Source organism: Tauraco erythrolophus, chromosome 14 (assembly GCF_009769465.1).
Source record: "Tauraco erythrolophus isolate bTauEry1 chromosome 14, bTauEry1.pri, whole genome shotgun sequence".
NCBI classification, from domain to species: Eukaryota; Metazoa; Chordata; class Aves; order Musophagiformes; family Musophagidae; genus Tauraco; species Tauraco erythrolophus.
In genome coordinates, this window is record NC_141478.1 from 17,026,832 (window position 1) to 17,046,968 (window position 20,137).

Here is a 20,137-nt window from a genome sequence, read left to right on the forward strand (position 1 = left end):
TCGTGGAAATTATGAAGTTTGGCATTGTGATTTATTGCCTTCCAGTAGTGCTCAGTCCAACAATCCGTGGTGCTACAATCTCCGAGGTGGTGTACTGAAAGATCAACAGATCTCTGAGCAGGAGGATGTGGACTTACCTGGAAAGGCTCCAATGTGGAGCAGCCACAGCAAAAGGAAGGAAAAGTGTTTTAATCGTAGGATAATCATGCCATGGTGACTCACTGATCGTGGATTGCCATGCTCGCGTATCCAGAACCCACCAGGAGCTTTAAGTGTGGACGGGCTTTGGCAAGAAACTGAGAAGTGTACAAGTGTTTGTGCAAACAGAGTGTCCTTTTTTCTCTAACTATCAAAAGACTTGTGTCCTTGGATGCCTGATCATGAGGATGGCAGTACTCTCACTGTTTTGCTCAAAGCTGTAAGCAACCTTCAGTAATGTGGATAGTCAGAAAATATGCCAGACTTATGTAGTGGCCCTTAAGGAATATTACTCACTGGAGCCATTTATACCAGCTTGTATTTGCAAGGGAAAAAAAAAAAAAAAAAAGCAGCTACTTTGGTCTAGCATTATAGATCTTAAATCCGTAAAAGCAAAAATACTGAAAGTGTTTATGTTTGCATATTGAATGGTGCTTAAAGGAGATAAAATATCAACAACAATTTGCTGAAAAATCTAAGTATAGATAAGGTGGAAGTAAAAACAATTGTGTCTTAGTTGATAATTTTCTAGCTTCTCTCTTTCAGTTTCTGACTCCAGCAGTCATTTTGCTAAGTTTTGTATGTAAATTGTTTTCACATTAGCTTTTAAAGACAGGAGAAGTTCTCGTATAGGTGCGTGCAGAGCTGACCTGCTTTTTATAACTCTTACAGTATCTCTTTGAGAAAGGAATAAGGAAAAAAAATCTAAAAGCACAGTCTTTGCCAAATGGCAGTAATGCCTCCTGTCAGGCAGTAGAAAGGGGGGGAAAAGGTATAATAAAGCTCACTGCTATTATTTAAGAAGCTTGAAAAAGTGACCTCCGCTGGAGGTGAAATATACTTCAGGAGGCTAGTTAGGGAGGTGGAAAATGTGCAGAACATGAGATTAATATTCCATTGTGAAAACAAGCTAATACAGAGGTGCAAACCCTGAGAAATTCGATTTTTCACTAGGAAGAAGCTGTAATCCTAGGATTGTGGAACAATTCAGGTTAGAAGGGACCTAAAAAGGGCTCCAACCTCCCCTGACAGCAGGGTCAGCTACGAGGCCAGAGCAGATTGCTCAGGGCTGTAGCCAGTCTGATCTTGAAAACCTCCAAGAGTAGAAGGAGAAATTGAGGTGATAATATGAAGAAATTAAAAATCAGTTTGCAACTTGCAGCATAATGTAGCTTTTGAAGAAGCCCAGACTGTCTGCACTGTAACTGCAAAAACTTAATACCGTGGAAGAAAGTGACAACAGGTGGCCTGTTCCGTTAAGAACAGCCTGTCAAATTCCCATACTTTGCCAGTACATAATAAGCTATAATAAGCCACCTTGCCAAAGTAACAAGCACTTTAAGATACTCAATCAGGAGAGAAAAAATGAAATGAAAACGTTAGCAATTGAATGTGTAAGTTGCATGAGTTTTTAAGAATGGCTACCAATATTTGGCTTAATTTTGTCATTTTCAATTACAATTTTACAGCAGTACTGTGTATTTATGTACCACCAGCTAATTTCTAAAGCACATAAAAAGCTGCTTTGAGTTATTAATTTGGCCCCTGTTGACGTTTTACTGCTGTACAGAGAAGTTAAGTGATTAACCTAAGGCGACCAAGCGTGCTCCTGGCAGCTGGGTGGTAAAACCCAGGTGTTCATGCTGTCTGTGTCTCACCGGTCCTCATCCACAAGGAAGAGGTGACAATGCTAAGGTCATACAAGAGAATGCTCTGTGAACAACAAATACTTTCTTCTAAAAAAGTCCCAGAAAATTCTTGAAAGAGGAATGTTGAAAAGCAGTATTCTTCATGCTACATATTTTACATTGTTTTTCTTCAGATATGTAACGTAGCCAAAATGAAAAGCCTAATAAATGGTCTCCATATAAAGAAACTCAAAAACTGGAAAAGAAAATAAAAAAAGACTGGCTTTGAGGCCATTGACAGAGCTGGAGGGACGTGAGGCTAGTGCAGTCCAGAATTTAACATCTGTATCCTGCTGCTGTTAAAATATGGGTGTAGTCACAGTTGTTTGCCCTTTCGTTGCAAAGTGGAGGTTGATAAACATCCCTGACAATAGAAGCAGGTATGATTTAATCACAGCTGTTACCACAGACAGGACTGTGCCAGTTATGTTTGCATTGCATTTATATTTACAGAAACAAGTTTGTCCAGAAGAAAATTATCTGTCTGTGAATCTGTGCTTACATCAAAGTATATCTATTAAATACTTCTTCCATATAGCAGAAAATGGAAATGGAAAGATAAGATCACAAATTAAATATGTGTTTGAAATAATGAAATAAATGTTAAAAATAGGAAAAAAAATGCTCGATTTCTGGAGCATCTTACTGTTAAGTATGTTTTCATAATCAGTACCGACTTGCCCAGAGAGGAGAAAGGGCAGAGGACGGTTTCCAGGATAACTATCAGATTGCTCATGAAGGTTACTACAATATTTGTCTTGCCCGTTCCATGCTTTGCTATGCAGTCAGAAACAGATTTCTGTGTTTTCAAGAGCGGTTCGATCATAATTAGAGTCTCAAAATGAGTTGAAATCTCAGCTGGCGACCTAGTGATTTGTTTTTATGCTGCAAGTCATTCAAGATTTCTACAGGCGTAACTCTTTGATGGAGTAAGGGGATGTCCTCGATCCGGGTACGCTGTTATACCTCTATTTTTATGTGAGGTACAATGCGCTCTGTGTCCAGCTGTGTGCTGTCTTCTGCCCATTAACGTGGCAGAATCTCAGTAGCTGCTGTGCTTCTGCCTCTCTGAGGCAAAGACTGCAAGATAATTGTAATAATGTTATATAATGGTGCATTTCTTTCATTCGTAATGCATTGCAGCAACAGGGTCATTTCTAAAAATATTAGCAATGCAGGGAGTCAGGCTCCTCTAGAGTCTGAAGAAGGTTTCCATGGCAGAAGCTCTGCCTGGGGCAAGAGGGCTGTGGCGTGCAGATGGAGCATGGCTAAGTGAGCGGAGCAGGTCAGAGCGGGTGCGTGGGGAAGGTGCCTCCAGAGCCACTGCACTGACTCACTGCGTCCTCTGACCAGCTCTTTCGGGAGGGTTTTGGTGGAGTCCTTCAGCAGAGGTGGAAGCTGCCTTTTCCCCAGTCAACGTAGACCCGTGCGTGAGCACCAGAGCTGTCACCCTCTGTCTTTCCAAAGGCTCCCCTCAACAGTGCAGCAGGACTGTTTGGTTAAGGAGGAGCAGCCCATGGCTGACCGCACACACTGAATAAAGAAAGAAATTAGTCCAAAACAACTTTGGATGCATGACTTCTTAGAGCATCTCTGTTTCCTTATATTCGAAGAGCCCTTTAATAAAGGAGTGCATTTGTTGGCTGAATTAATTTCAGTTTCAAATACAAGAACCGTCTCTTTACAAACAGAGAACGTGCTGGTGCTGTAAAATAATATTTTTCATGCTGTCTAAAAAATAATACGAATACCGGTAAAGCAGATTGTACCCAGGTGTACTCCTCACTGGGACGGTTCCTTTCTCTGTCCCTGACTGCCACTGCCAGTAGTGTATTGGTGGATCACTGGCCATCATCACTGTTGACACATGACACAGATTTTGGAAGTCAAACATGTCAACATTGGTCATGTAAGCTGTATATTTGCCTTTTCGGTGCAGGCAGGAAGACTGAAAGTAATTGCTTTAATTAAAAATCAAGAAGCAGCTTATCTGCATATTTAACACATACATTTGGGAGACCTCAGTCAACTTATCCTTGAGACGACTGGAATTAGTTTTGCAGTGGAATGAAAAAGGCTATGATGTAGATATCCTTCAGCTACACGATCTAGTCTGTTCACTTAGAAACAAAATACTAATTTTTAAATGAAATATGATACCTAATGAAACTTTAATTGAAAAAGTTGTCATTCAAATAACAATGTTCACATGCTCACCATCCAGCTCGAGTCATGCCATTAAATTACGTTTTGATAAAATCTCATTACTTGCGTCGTAGCATTATCAAGTACCGACACAATGACATGTTCTGAAGACACGTTCACCTTATTGTTCTTCTGCCTCTTGCCTTCTGCAACTAGCAGGTTGTACAAGATGAGGCTTGCGCTGCTGGAGGGAGGCATCACTGTTCACACCCTTGTCTCTGGGCCTTTCGTGACCGTGCATGGGTAAAGCTGACCCTGCATATGTGAGCAAAGATTTTGCAAAGCTCAGAATTTATTTGTTGTTCTTAATATAACGAGGGCAACAACCGCTCTATTATCCCGTGCCTTTGCAGATATAATAAACATCATACATGACTTGGAATCCTTGTTGAATATGCTTATGTAGATAGAGATTATTTCACAGATTTTCCCAAATGATCTAAGCATTCAGTGATTACTCCTCTAATTTATTTCTATGCCAAGAATAATGAGTGAGTGAGCTGCAGATGATGCAGCTCTGGCTGGGAGAGAGAGAGAGAGGAGGTTTATGTGAGTTATGGCAACTGGGAAAAAAGGCCTCCACTTCCGCTTCTCCTCACTTCCATGTCAATCTTTGTCAACCCCTGTTGCTGCCTCCAGATTACAGGGCTTTTAAAGAGAAACAATTAATTACCTGTATAATCAATTTGTCAGGGCCATTAAGGGCTGTTAGTGCAGTCAGGACCCTGACACACAGTTACAGAAATGAAAGGAAGTAGGCTGAAAAGAAGAATTAGTCCATACTGGAAGACAAATGTATAAAAAAGGCATTTCTTCTAGTAAAATGTTTTCTGTGGTGATTTAGGGACTAGGGTTGCTCTATTTCTTGCATGGTCTTGGCATATATTGTTCAGAAAACAGAGATGCCCTGTTGTGAAAACAGAATACGGCTGCCCTGATAGAAACATTTAGAAGTAGTATGAAAACTATTTGTCTAGCAGTACATGTCTAAAAAGCAGCAGTGCATGTATTTGATGTTCTGAGAGATGTCAGTATGACACATAGCCAGGAAATAGTCATAGGGCTTATTTCAACCTCCGTACTTATAATCGGGTCTTTGGGAGACAAAAATACTCGTTTTGATGGTTGCCTGTTCTAATGCGCAGCTTTTGAAAAGTATGGGAAAATAAGTCTAAATAAGTAGAAGACCTTCTTCAAGGGACTTGTTACTAACATTTATCATAAGTTGTATAAGTCACTTCAGCATCAAGCATCTTGTTGTCAATGACAATATTTACTCATCTTAAAACAAGAAGTAAACATGACTCCTGGAAGTTCTCATGTTTGGCAAAATTGCCTTCTCCAGTTTTGAAAAGGCTTTAAGAAAGACTTGCTAGTTAGGGAGCAAGAGTTATGGGGAGAAGCTGCATCTTTTGTTAGACCAAAGCATAGCATTGGAAATAATGGACAAGCTTTGAGGCAAAGGAACCGAGGGACTGAGAACAGCCACGCTGACAGGACTTTGCAGGGAAGCTTGCTTTAATGCTCATTGGTGCTTTCCTGCTCTGGAAACAAGCAGCATTTCAGTCCCTAGGCTCTTGCTTTAGCACTTCTCACAAGTATTAAAATCTCACACATTTAAAAAAAGATACGGCAGTTACAGTTTTTCAGCTTGCACACTGGATTGAACCGACAGATGTGTAAAGAAAAGATTTAGCTAATGAAATTGATATAATGTGCACTTTTCTGCAAAGCCTGTGCTACCTAAAAACGTAGAAATGTAAGAAATGAGGAACGCTCATCCAAGTGTGGTAATAAATACAGCGTCTGCCCTTTTAGCTTTACGCTGTAAATATTTTTGCTTTGAATCTGTCTGTCCTGTCTGTGTACATTTACGTAGATTAAAGCATCGTTCTGATTAGGGCCTCTTTGCATCACTATAATATAGGTTGTGGTGTGTGGTCCTACACAACAAGGAGGGTTTCTCTGGTAATGCGGCAGTGGGGAAAATTTCTGACTGCATATTTCTCAGATTTAGAATTGGAGTTTAAGTAAAGATACACCCTTAGTCATATATGCTTATCTTGTCAAATGCTAATGTTTTCTGAGTAAGCAAATGCACAACCAGTTTTCACCAGCAGTGCTCAGCTGAGATCAGAATCGAGCCCCCCCTTCCTGGAGACAGATGCCACCTGTGAGTTTCTCTGAAGAACTTCTGGTTTGGCAAATGTAAATCAGTTTACAAATCTGTTTGCTGTATAAATGCCTAGAGAGCTGGACTGAATCTGGTCAACTGAGAGAAATAAGTGAACTCTGTATCAGTATAAGCAGTGTGATGACTCATTAAAAAATTCTCATTTGGTACTTCACATCTTTTTAAACCTCTTGTTTACTGTGTTAAACATATCCAATATTACTCTGTGATCAAAACTTGATTTCATAAATCTTAGTTATTTCTAAAAAATGTTATTGAAAATGTTATTGAAAAAGTCGCAGTTACTGGCACGAATTGTAAAAAGCATGCCTGCTGTTTTCTGAGGGCTTTTGAGTGATTCACTGACCACTGGTTTCACTCAGTCTACATACAGCCAATACTATATAAATCTCCAAACTAAAAACAGGCGCATCTAAGGATTTCTTGCACGTGCATGGTGCCATATCTCACAGGACCACTTGAAAAATGTAATGCAATTATCTGAGGAGTGAAGCAAGCAATCTTAGCTCAGATGAGGTATGGGTGCCTTACCTCTGTAAGGTAGAGGTTGCCTTTTGTCCTTAAGTTTGGAAATCTGCAACTGAGGAGATCTGCATGCTTGAATAAGAGAGTAGATACATAATCATGTTATGTTTGCCAGTAAACCCAGCTTAAAAAGTCCCTGTCTTTGGCCACTTATTCCTGCCTGTGTGCTACAAGGATAACTTTTTAACCAGTAGCACTTTAGTTATCCCTATACGGAGGCAGCTTGATGCAGCTATGGATCTGGTGACACAGTGCAAGAGCAGAAACGAGTGGTCAGGTAACATCAGAAGAATGCGGGGCTTCCATCACGTTAGTGTATGTTGCCCACTGATTTCATGCGCTGTTACACACTGAAGCCCAAAAGCCAACCCATGACAGGTTTTTGTCTTTCCTGACAACAGCAAGTCAGGAAATAATGGAATATCCTCCCACACTAAGCACTTTCTATTCTGTTATCCTCTCTTGTATATTGCCATCTTGAAACTGTTACAATAAAATGGAAACTTTTTGACTCATTTAAAAAACTTCTAATGAGTTTTATTTGTATAATTAAAAAGTATAATATTAACCACACTATAACAATTACAGATGAAATATTCCACCAGGGCATACTGCAAAACCACATGTTGTCCCTGGGAGCTAAATTTTGCTATTGATTGCAGACACAGCTAAAATAGAATATGTAATATCATGGATAACCAGATGTCTGCTTAGTTGCCACAGACTAAAAGTGACTGAAACGCACTCTTAACTTTAAGATGGGAAGTATGCGATGCTCAATAAATTTGTCTGAAATAAGAGGCTGAATTATTGAAACATGGAGTTAAAACTCATAAAACCGTGTTCTACTGCAGTATTTTATAGCAAAATAATATTTGACACGTTCATGTCTCAGGCTTAATACATTTTTAAATGATAATGGCTTTGAAAAGGAGCCCCCAAAAAAACATCAGAGACCAGTGGTGACACTACTGTGCAACATAATAAGCCAGTAGTTTATGGTTAAGAAAGCTGCAGGGTGTACAAATCAGATAACTTGAGTTTCTTCCACTGGCACAAATAGTGATCTTTTTAAAGTGCTTTTCTTTTAACTGTTTTTAATATCTGGTGGTGGAAACAAAAGCAAATAGTAAGGTGGAAAGGGTTCATAACCCTATAGGCGTGACTATCAGGAGCTTAATCCCCTTACTTACCTCCTCTAAACCTTACTGAAGTCGCTCTTACAAAGCAGGTGCTACTAGGACAGAGATACCAACTAAGGTAAAGGTTACACTGGAATTACTGAGTGTAATCTGGTGTTCCTACTTTTAAGTACATTGTCAGTCCCTTGACTTGATGGACTTGCGCATGTGAATTTCAAAAGAATAGATGGGAGTCTTGTACCAGTTGTAATAAGAAAGGCTAGAGGATAAAAATAAATCTTGAGATTCTAAAAGTCAAAAGCTGAGTAGCAATAAAAGTGGATTATAGCTTATAAATTTCAGTAATTTAGGTTTCTACATTTTGGGATTTACATAATAAAGTCTTTCTTAAATGAAGAATTAAGAAGCAAATTAACTCATACTTTTACGGTATTATCTATAAACTTCGTTAGCAGTGTAACAATTTTCACCCTATGTTTTTGTGTTGAATGTAACAATTTTCAGTCCATATGTTCATGTTCTGTATGCATGCCCTTCTCATGAACAAAACCGAGTCACCATAATTTCCTGTGGTACTCATTGCAACCGCGACATCTGTGCTTAAGAAACTGGAGAAGTGATCTCACGTTTCTAAACTATCTGGGTTGGAAAACCACACCTCTGCAACCCCCTGCCCTCCCCAGCTTCATTTGTCCCTATACATGGGATTTCTGTTTGGGTTTCAGAGAGCAGTTTTATCACTTTTTATCTTGTGCAAGGGTTCCTGGAAAATTTCTGGATTTGAATACAGAGTTGTCTGCCATCAAGGTAATTAAATCAATCAGTTTTATTAAGCTGGGCTGCCTTTCCAAAATACATACAGTTTGTAGGTAGCAAAGATCTTTCACCTAATGTGAGTTCGTTCTTGACTTTTATTTATCAAAGTTACCTGTGCAGTTAATCTTTAGTACATGTTGCTTATTGTCTGGGCAAGCATTTTTAAGAATGAACTGCTAGTCATGCTCTCTGAAAGCAAAATATGAAAAATAATAATTCTAGATCAGTGGAGCATGTGTAGTCCTTGTCTGTGGTGTACCCGTTTATCAGACTGGAAGCACATCAGCAGTGAATGTACGCCTGCTTAAGTTCCACAGCTGTCTGATTATTTTTACTGTCCCCTCTCTACCAAATAAACCTGGAGAAAGTAGAGCAATTCAGAATATCTGACATTTTGACATCCAGTGGCTACTTATAGTAAAGCATTTTGTAAAATCAGCCTTGATCATCTGCAGTGCATTTAAATAGTTCACAGTCCTGTTCACAGAACGTCTGTCTGAGATGGGAAGTAGAATAATAGTTTTACATAACATTTCTGTAATAAATTAGCTCTGCTGTCATGAACCAAGATTAAAACTCAGAGATAACATTTTATTCAACAGTGGTCTCAGATTTGGTCGCTACACATAACTATACAGTTGACAAAGATTGTTTAAGACCTGGTTCAAACCAAGGAGACTAGAGTTTCTTTTGATAAGGATATTCCAAAATAATAACCAAAGAGGCTACTCTTCAGCTCGACAGTGAAAAATTCTTTATGTATTTTAAGGCTGAAAATAATCTTGCTTTGCTACTGCAACCTACTTGTAATTCTATTTGTACACTGCCTGTTTGCTTAAAAATTGAAGTGATGTTCTGATTGAACAGAAAAACCTTGCACTGTGTTAAGCCTAATACTTCTTTTCAAGCTGTTAAACAAGAAATAACAATGAGTTTAGAAAAGCAAGAGTTTAAGACAGGCTGACTGGCAAAACAAGTTAGGATTATTCCCATTCGGGGCATATCCAGCCTCTGGCGTGTACTTGAGGTGTACGCTTTAACCTGTTAATGGGAGGCAAAGTATAGATGTTTGGGATTTTGTCTTTGTCTAACAGTTCCGGTAATGTGAGAGGCAGTGTGTTATTGGAAGACTCCATTCACTGTATATTGAGCAATTTTGTGCAGCATTTTTAGAAGAGGCACCTGCAGTGTTACAGAGCCTTTTAAAGAGGAAATAGATCTAGGAAGCAAGCTTTAACTGTGTGGAAGTGGGAGGAAGATAAGAATCATTACTAGACATCATTACTACATTAATTTTTTCCCTAGGGACTTGATTCAGCAAGACACTGAAATTCTGTGTAATTTTAAGGACATGAATTTCCCACATCTTTCTTTAAACGAGTTTCTTATTTCTTGAGGTAGAAACAGATATACTTTCTTCTCTTGCAGTTTACATGGTGAATTCTGATTTTCTCTTTCCCTTTTTTCTTTGCTCCTGAAATGCTGAAATCAGGTGGCAATTACAAATACAGAACATACAATATTCACTAAACTGCTTGACATCATTGATAATATATAGACATATTCATAGCTAAGTATCCCCAAACTACCTCATAGGGCAGCAAAACCATCCAGTATCTCTGAAAGATCTTCTATGAGTTGTTCTCTTTCTGAGCCACACACACCACAAAACCCACAGGAAGTTGTCTCTGTAGCGGCTGCGGTTCTGCAGTTTCCTTCTTCTCCGTCTTTAAGTGGTCAAAACATTTCTTAAAAAGTTAAATCAACACAAAGTAGAGAATAGACTTCCTGTTCTTGCAGTGTAACAGAGACACATGCCTTCGGTTGGAAAGAAGGATTCACACATCTGATTGTCCTTCTGTGTCCTTTGAATCAATTTAAGCTTATGGTTTGAACTATACTGATTAATTAATAGTTTTATTTTTAGGTTTCCTACCAAGAAAATATAATAGTACCTTTTTTAGACATCTCCCAGTAGCAGTTATTTAAAGGATGAGTCAATCACTTGCTCTTCAGCTGTTGGCTTTTAAGACAATTTTCCTTCTAAAGATGAGGAAGTCACCCTGTTTTCAGGGTGGACCTAAAAGGGCAGTATCAGGAATAGGACTTAAAATTCTGATCCTTTGGCTAACACAGGACTTGGTATATATCTGTAACTGACTGAATCTACTATATATATAGGGTGTATATATAGGCATAAGCACTGACACATATATATCTCTCATTATATATCAATATGTGTATATATATACACATAGACATCTGCTGTTTCCATAAAGCCTTTTTAAAGGGAATACATGAATACACTGCAATCCCAACAGTCTTCAAAAAATGTAAGTTGCTTATTTCAGAGATGGATTTTGTAATACTTGATTAAGAATTAAAAAAAAAAGTTAAATAGGAATATCATTCAAGGTTTCTTTCACTTAATATAATTATTCTAGGTTGATTTGACCAACATTTGATTTGGCATTTTCAGTACTGTTGATGGTAGCTTTGCTTGTAATCAATTTATTAATGATGAGATGAAAAAATTCTCCTGAAAGGAGAATTTGAAAGGACAGGAATGTGGTCCTGCTATTGCTTTGTTTAAAAGCAAATGAAAACATTTGTTAAAATAATTTGTGTCTACCAACAAATATATGCATTTTACTAATGGTAACAGAATAAGACAGCATGTCTAGCTCCTTGAATTCACATCAAGAGTAGAGATGGAGTTTTAAACAACTGTTGGAAGGAAGAAGAACGGTGATGGGGAAGGAGGGAAGGAAAGAACAAAGAAAAAAACAGGAAAAAAGGAAAAAGATTGAGAGAAAAGAAGGAAGGAAAGAAAGAAAGGAAGAAGTAAATAAATCCCATTAGTCTCTGTGAGCCAAGAGAGTTATGTATGTCCTCTGCCAGACTGGTGAGAGATCATCTGTGATCATTTTATATCCACAGCCAGATGTTTCAAACCCTTAGACAGAAGTCCGTCCTTGTTAAATAGTCTCCTTCCTTGTCAAATTCAATGTATGGATTGATGGCATTTTCTCATGCAGTGTAAGATGATACAAAAATGGCACCTCTATTTTTGCTGGAACTTTCTTTGCTTAGTATTGTTCCTTCAGCTTGCTAATTGTTCCCCATCTCTCTCCCAATACCCAAATAACTACTTTTCTTTCCCATGGTCCTTCCCCCTTGTTTTAGGCATCCATCTCCACCTCTCTGCGTCTGCAGGCCTGCGGTCCTTCATTCCCCTTGCCGGTCATCTTGTTTTATGGTCTTAAGTCTTTGTTCCCAGCCTGTCCTACTCCTCAGCCTGCAGGCATTGTCACCCACCCTCCCCAGAACTATTCTTATTCAAGGGGGGCAGATGAAAAGGAGGGATTCTTTTACCCAGCTCTTTATCAGCTCACCCTCCCCTGAGTTTCTTTTCCTGCGTCTCCACACCTTGAAATCTTCCCCCTCCTTCCTGTTGTGATCTCAGCCTTTTCCTTCCTGCCTCCTCTGGTGTGCACTCGTAGACTCTGGCAATGAAGCACGCGGGCATAACACATGTCACATTCTGCCTTCTGCATGTGTGGATAGATTAAAAAAAAACATCTGAGGCTTAGTTACATCGAGCAATTAACAAATAAAAAATCCGCAGTAGTGTTTTTGTGGCGGGGGCCAGCCGAGGAGCTTTGGCAGAAGGCTGTGTCGCAACGTAGATGTCCCGTGGGGATGAGCCCCTGCTGAGCTCAGCACGCCGCTGCACCTCTGCGGGAAAGGGGAATGAAGCCACGGTCTTCGGGTACTCCGGGAGCAGTCAGGTGTCAGAAAGTTGGGAATGGTGCTGACAAAAGCTGAAGGTTAGTGGAGCTCTGAGGCTGCCTTAGTATGTACTGGGGAGATGGCTGGCACCATTTGCTCCGAGGGAAAAGGTCCCAGTGGATTTACTCTGCCCTGCAGTGCTGTGTTCTCCGTGTTCTCCATGCCGTGTTGGAGGAGTTGGCCCTTCCCCCCGATTTCGTACTGCTGCCTTGGGAATTTGCTTCAGCTACTTCCTGGAATATGAATTTGTTTATTTTCAAAGGAGAACAAACGTAAAACTCATACAGTAGCTTTGGGTAGGGCGTTTCTTAATAGAGGAGTGATTTGGATCATTGAATTATTGCCTCTTTTTAAGCATTTAGGTACTTCTGAAGATTGCACGGAGCACGAAAGCAGCTGGTAGCACGTAAAAAGTACAAGTGCAAGAAAATTGTGGCTTTGGTACCATACCTTTTACTATCATCTACACTGCGTGAAATGTGTGCAAAGCAAGTGCAAAATAATTTTGGTCTGGCATTTTTTCTCATCTGTTCTCCTTTCACTGGAAGCTGATATATCTGATTAGTCGTGAACTTTTGCTCTAGTCTCATATTTAAAGAGTAAAATAATCAACATAATGAACTACGGATCATAGTGATGTGGCTAATACAGGAGCATCTTCTCACTGAGGTTCGAAACACTTTAGTGGGTAATTCTTTGGGAAGTGCCTTGATCCTACAAAACTTGGGAGCATGTGCTCAGCTTTCTGTGGCATGAGCCGCCTCGTTGCAGTAGAGTGGGAGTGTGCTCGAGTCACAGCTCCAGCTCCATTTTCAGATAGCGGCTCGTCCTGCATGGGTTAGGCACCCACCTCCCAAAAGTTAGAGAACATCTTTAAAAAGCCTTTTTCTAAACGGAAAAAAAAATGTTTGCACTGTTCCTCTTAGCGCTTAAATAAATACTTACTTTGTCAAAGACACTAAAACCCCCTTCGCCTAAAATACTTGAAAAAGCTTATTTTTCAAGCCGCAGGCAGCAGTTCACGGTGCTGTAGGAAATGCTAAGGCTATGTAGTCACCACCTTAAACCAAATCAAATCTCCCAAGTTGTTTTCTTTTTATGCCTTTATTGCTTTTATCTCAAGAACAAAATGTACCATTAGGAACTCGAAAACTAATGTCCCCGCCCCTTCAAACAATAGACGAACACAAAAGCAGGTTCCAGCCCTCGCTGATTGACATCCCAGCTCTGCAGTCGGTCACCCGGGTGCGGGAGTTTACTCGCCCCAAGCGTTCGCGGGACCGAGCGCAAGCACCGGCCCCGCTCAGCCCTTCGCGGCTCAGCCGCCCCGGCCGTCCCCGCCGCCTCCCAGCCGCGCTCGCAGGCTCGGCGGGGCCGGGGTGCCGCGGGCCAGGCCGGGCCGGGCCCCACTCCGCTCGGGGCGTTTCAAACCGCCCCCCGCGCTCCCATAGGCTGCGGCGGGCCGGCAGCCGCTCGGCCCCCGCCACCGCTGCCCGCCGCCCCGACCATCGCGCGGGGGAGCCCGGCGCCGGGAGAATCCTGCGGGCGCCCCCGCGCCGCGCCGCGCGGCGGCCGGCGGGAGCGGCGGGGCCGAGGGCTGCCGCTCTGCCGCCGCCGCTCCGCCGCCGTTTGGGGGGTCCCGGGACCGGCGGCGGGAGGCGGCGGCGGCGGGGCAGGGCGCTCCCCCCGCGGGCGGGATGGGCCGCGCCGGCAGTCGGACATGTCAGTGGCTGCGCGGGGGGACAGGCACGCGGCGGCGGCGGGGCGGGGGAGAGGCGCGCGGCGCGGCCGCTGAGCGGACGGGCGGGCAGAGGGCAGCGAGGCCGCTCCCGCCCTCCGCGTCCCGGCGGCGGCACCGCGGGCGGGCTCGGCAGGCCCAGGCCCCGGCGGTGGGCTGCCAGGCGCCGCTGGCCGCGAAAGAGCGACCGGACTTTTATCAAACTTGCGCCTCCGCTCCCCTTCCTCTTGCTTTCTCCCTTCTCCCTCCTCCCCCGTCCCCGCCCCTTCCCCGCCGCCCTCCTCTTCCTCCTCCCCCCGCGCCCTGGGATGTTTATTCGGGCAGCCGGGTGAGGAACGGGCGGCGGCGGGGAGTTTCTCTCCCCCTGCCTGAGTAGTTGCAGGCGCGTACACACTCGCCTTACTCCGGGGGAGAGAAGGAAACAAAATGTCTGCCAGGGCCACGGCGGCTTCCACCAAGGTAAGGCTCAGCCCCGGGGTGGCGGCGCTGCTCCCTCCTCACTAATCCCTGCCGTCCCCCCAGCGCGGTTTCGGCGGCGCCGCCTCGCAGCCGCTTGCCGCGCCAAGGAGCCGGTGCCCCGCCGAGCCCGTGCGGCGGCAGCCGCGGCTTCCTTCGCCCGTCCGGGGGGCCGCTCGGCCTGAGAGGGTGGGCGAGGCGCGCCAGCGGCCTCCGAGCCGCCTTCCCTGGGTGCCCGGCGAGCCTCCTGCCTGTCGGCCGCGCCGAGCGAGCGTGGAGGTGGCCCGCAGCCCCCCGGGCCCGGGGCCGCTGCCCCACCGGCCGCCTCCCGCGGCGCTCCCCGCCCGCCCGCCTACCTGTTGGATGGGCGGCGGCGCCCGGCTGGCGGGCGGGGAGCGCCGCGGGCGCCGGGCCCCCGCGGCGGGACGGGTCCGCGCCGAGCCCGGCGCGCTTCTTTCAGCCGGGCCCTGCCTGGCGGGGGCGGCCGGGCCCCTGGGAGAAGCCCCCGGTGGCGGCCGGGGCGCGCTCTCGCCGGCCGCGGGGCAGAGGTGCTGGGGTGCGCGCTGGGGCGGGCCGTGCCGTGCCCTTTTGTTCCAGGCTGGAGAGTCGGATAGCAATTAGGAAAGGTTTAACCGGGAGAGTCCAGTACGGCAGGATTTTTCTGCAGCCGCTGAATCAGTCGGGGATGATTGTTGCTGACACACGGTAAACAGATCTGGGGCGGCAGTAATCCTTCAGAAACTCGTGCAGGTCCTCCACCTGATCCGTAGGTGTTCGTGGTGCAGGTGCATGTTGCGGGGTGTGTACTCTGACCTCCCCGAGCACTGCCGCGGCGGTGAGTAATGCCGAACGTCCCCGAGGGAAAGAGGTGGAGTTAGGAACGCTCAACAGGTTATTTTTCCTGCGTGTAATATTAAAGGTTTACTTTGAAACTACTTAGAATTTAAATTTCGAATTAATTCTTAGCTGTGACTCCCGAGTAGCTGCCCTGGCTTCAGCCTGACAAGTTCCCATCGTGTGGTAGCTGGTGTTGGGAGCTCGGCTTAGTGGTGCTTGCTCTCGAGTGAAACTATGTGGTTTCGGTCTGATGTCACTTACTGGTATGCACTGACTCAGGAGTGATATTCTGCGGGCTGAAGCAAAATACGCACCTTATTGTATTACTCCTGAAAAACTTCAGATTACTTGAAATAATAAGTTACTAGTTGTAAGATATTGTTAGCTGTGGCAATTTTACCAACTCCGAAGTCTTAATTTTACTTTCAAGGTGTATTCAAGGCAACTTCAGCTTCCGGAGTGCCGTTTAAAAAGCTTTAAATGCCAGTGTGGACCTACTGAGTTGCGTGCTCCTTTCTACGTATGCTTTCAGAGATCTTATATTACGACTTAACATATATATGCACACGTTTTAGCAATGAATGCAAACGATTGGAGAAGTAATTTATTTTGGGTAATATTTCAAACTGTTTTTTTTTCCCCCCAGTTCAAATGCATTTATATTAACAACTAACAGAACTTGAAGATAAATGTTGTCTTTGCTCCTAGAAAGGATAGTGTTGTGTCAGAATTCTGTGATGTGAAGAATTGCGAGAAATTGTATCAGCTTAAACTTTGCAGATTGTCTCATATAAAATTGAGGTGCAAGGTTCTCAACTTCCAGTTCAAAATGCTCTCTTAAAATATAGCTATTTAGTGAGGCTGTGGAAAAATGTTGCCTTTCACATGTGCGTGCACTGTCTTTAAAAGAAGATGTTTTTTCTAAATATGGAAGTATTGTCTATTTTAACTGTAGACTGGTGTACAGACTGGTGTAAAATAGAAGTTGTATCTTACTGTAGTAGTTATCTGAAACTTCTTCCAGATCGTGGTCATATCAAATTGGCCCTCAAGCATGTATACAATATCAGCCAAACTAATTATACTGAAAGGTACATTAATTTAAGAAGATTGCAAAATATAATCTCCCTTAGATTTAACTCTTTACTGCTACACTTACATGACTCTTATAAAATCTGCATTTGAAACAGCATATCTCTTTCCTAGGAAAAAAATAAACTTTGTAAGTCCTGTGACTTTTTCAGTGTAAATTCTTGCAGTCTGTAAGAACTTATCAAAGCTATTTCTTTCCTTTTTGATCTTGATCACAGAAATGTCTTTAAAGACTAGAATCTTACGTGTACAGTTCATAGGAATTTCCTTGTGAAGCAAATGCTTTCAGTGGACAGGTAGAGTTATTTCTACTTCAGTCATTAGTTCCTGGGCTACTGCTCACATAGTTTTAATAGTTGTAGATGGAGAGGATTATAAATATTTTAGAAACACTAGGACATTGGAGGCCTTCTGTGTTCAAGTTTCAAATCTTGTTTCTTTCAGTCACCCCTTCGGACATGGTATCTGATTTCTCATTTTTGGGGTTGTAATGCATTAAAAAACCCTCTGTGAATGGTGTTCTCTTAATAGTTACTTAACATACTGTTTAGCCTTGTGGGTGTTGTGGCCATGTCCACATTTATCTTGGCACACTTGACTAGAAGAGAACTAAAAAAAAAAATGTTTTCGATTAGGTGAATAATTCTTATTTGAATCTTGGCTGCTATGAGTGTGTTATGCCCTATTATCAACAGTCTCTCTGCTACCTTCCACTGCCCTTCAGTTTGGGTTACTTAACTTTCTCTGGGCTATACTTTAAAAAAATGTGTTTTTATTAGGGTTTTAGATGCTTGCTGTAACTGTTGGTAGTATGCATTAGAAAACGGTGAGAGAAATGACATCTTGCTTGCGGTCTAATCTAGTGGTGGTTGTGATTGCAAAATATTGGGGGCTTAATCTCTCCTAATGTCTCTTTGAACAATACTAATGGATGCTGTGGGAATGGCTGTGTCAGGGTATTAGTTATGAGATGTAAAGCTTTCTACCTTTAAGCTGAGGGTTCAAATATAGTCCACATTGGTTTAAAAAAAAAAAACAAACACAAATGCTTTTAAGTAGTAAATGTGGGGACAGGAATTCATGAATCCTTGAGCCTTTTTGATTGCTGAACCTGAGTCCTTGAGACTTCCTTCTAGTTTTAAATATGTGCATAAAGAATATTTCCCGGTCTTTCACTTCAGTCCTATAATTAATTGGATTTTAGTTGTTCTAACTGTCTTTCTAGTTCCAGGCACGTATCTCTTACCTACTGCTGCAATCAGAAGTTGAGAACTTGATCACGTTAACAGTTCAAGACTTGCTGATTGCAAGGACTCTTTGGTTTCCTCTGCTAGAGGGAATGACCTGTAGCTTTTGTAAACGTGGGTTAGCGTTCTACCCCAAATCCTACTTGGAGACACCAATGTGTTTGTTTATTGTAGAAGATAAATACACAAGCTTTTAAAGTTTTTTTTTTTGATTGAGCTGCAATTTGAGATAGCTAAGTTTGGAACAGCATTTTGTTTTTCCCATTTATGTCTATATGAACGCTATAATGTTAGATCATTTCTCAGGTTGTTGGTGAGATTCTTCAACTGTAACAACAAAGATTAAATAAATACCTAGAAAACACATATGGGGAAGTAACACCAACTATGGAAATAAGCTGAGAATTTGATTTACCATCAAAACTGACCTTCTACTTGGAGAAAAAGATCCTATAAAATCCCGCATTTAATTTTGATATTATTCCTGTAAGGTATTTGGACCTTAGGAAATACTTATTTTAATGTTTTGTTTTCAATGAAGAAATTGACTATGTAACTTACATTTTGGGTTTGGATTTTCTTAAATTCTTTGACTGTTACAATTATGATTACAGGCAACTTCAGCTACCAGATGATAGTTTATGTGCATTTTTCAGTATGAATTCTGTTGTCATGTTAGACCAGCCATGAGCTCCATGCTCTGTAGGTCGTTATGAAGTATATTCTGGAGCTTGCTTCTGGTTCAACACGCAGCACAGAGATTACTGTAATGTAAACAGAGCTTGAAATCTGACAGTGCCTGGGAGCTGGTTCCACTTTCCTACAGTGGAAAATCAGTAAGACCTTACCAGTGCCCAGCTAGCTAATCTTTGTTACAAGGAAAACATCTAAAATGGGTTGCTGTATGTCATAGGTGTTTTAAGGTGCATATTGTGCTACTACTTATGAGAATAGATATTGGGCTTTTGCCTAAGGAGAAAAAAAAAAGGCTCAGAAGATGGTATTTTGAATTGGCACTTGTAGTCAAGAGTGGTTGTTAAGCTTGAGTATATGACCGCATTGATGCTACGATATAAATCCATGGTGAAAATTTTCTGGTGTGAGGACTCTGAAAATAGTTGTTAAAAAATACTGGGTGTAAGATACTGAGTTGAAAACAGAACTGTAACAAGTGGATTATTCAAGCTGTGAATTGTGCTAAATACTTTGGTTTTATTCCTTGAAGTGCCGTGTAAAAGTATTGTCTATCTCAGGCCTAAGCACACATCCAAAAACTTTGTATCAAAGTCAGTGAAGGAGCCAGCTGTTCACTCATTGTGTTACAGGCCATACCAATAAGCTTGCAATATGAAATAGGATCCTCTCTTCTGTTTTGTTCTGTCCTCCATAACTAGAGGAAAGGCAATATGTTGTGTATATCAGGGGGTGGGGGGGAACCAGATTACAGTCACAGTGTCGGGAGAGTAAAGCCACATGTGTGTCTGTGTCAAAATTAGTAATCCCAATGTTTGGTTTATTGACAGTGCCAAATTTTAAGTGTCTGTTTGAGTTAAGGGATAGTATTTGAAGCAAGAGCTTATTGTTAAGTTTATAGGATGTTTGAAGTTATGTAATCTGTACAGCAAGCTACCCTCTGGTTAAGACAGACATTGGTCATTTATATCTCCCGAATTTTTCCTGGTTATTGTAGTATAAATGCAGCAAAAATTAATATCAAACTATTTTCAGTGTTTTCTCAGGGAAATATATTGCTAATGACTTCTTCACTGAATGTACTGATTAAACAAACAGCCGTAGGGAAGTCTTAAAACGAATTCCATGACTCTGTGCAGTGTATTTATGCTGAGTCCAAAAAGTCCTGAAATGAAAACATTGTCTTGTCTTATAATTATGCTATTTTAGGGACAGATTATTCAAATATGTGCTCTGCACTCATAAACGGTAGGGGTGCCCTTGTTTCAAGGGGCTATGATGTGCTTCAGTGGAGGGCTTGAGAAAATGGAGGAACACGTTCATTTGACTGCTCTAAGGTCCAGTGTGAGTCTCTTGGATCCTGCAGAGTAACAAGCTCTGCTGAGGCCACAGGTATAGTGACTTGTCCAGGGACAACAGTGTCTGCCTGGTTATCCATGGGATTTTCCTGCTGTGGTATATCCTTAGATAACTACTTAAGCCGCAGGCCCTGTGGGCTGTTTGAGCTATGTAGA

At 42.3% G+C, this 20,137-nt stretch overlaps 1 protein-coding gene across 8 annotated transcripts in view; it reads left to right on the forward strand.

Annotated features, from left to right (window-relative positions):
* TJP1 (tight junction protein 1) overlaps nucleotides 1-20,137 on the forward strand; it is a 199,049-nt gene that overhangs the window by 106,541 nt on the left and 72,371 nt on the right. For 4 of the 8 annotated variants that reach the window (XM_086619999.1, XM_086620000.1, XM_086620001.1 and 1 more), the window contains exon 1: nucleotides 14,615-14,757. The exons of the other annotated variants lie outside the window; for them this stretch is intronic. In XM_086619999.1, the coding sequence (XP_086476125.1) occupies nucleotides 14,725-14,757 (33 nt within the window). In that variant the 5' untranslated portion in view covers nucleotides 14,615-14,724. Of the gene's footprint in view, nucleotides 1-14,614; nucleotides 14,758-20,137 lie in introns of those variants that run through there. 8 annotated transcript variants of the gene reach the window in all.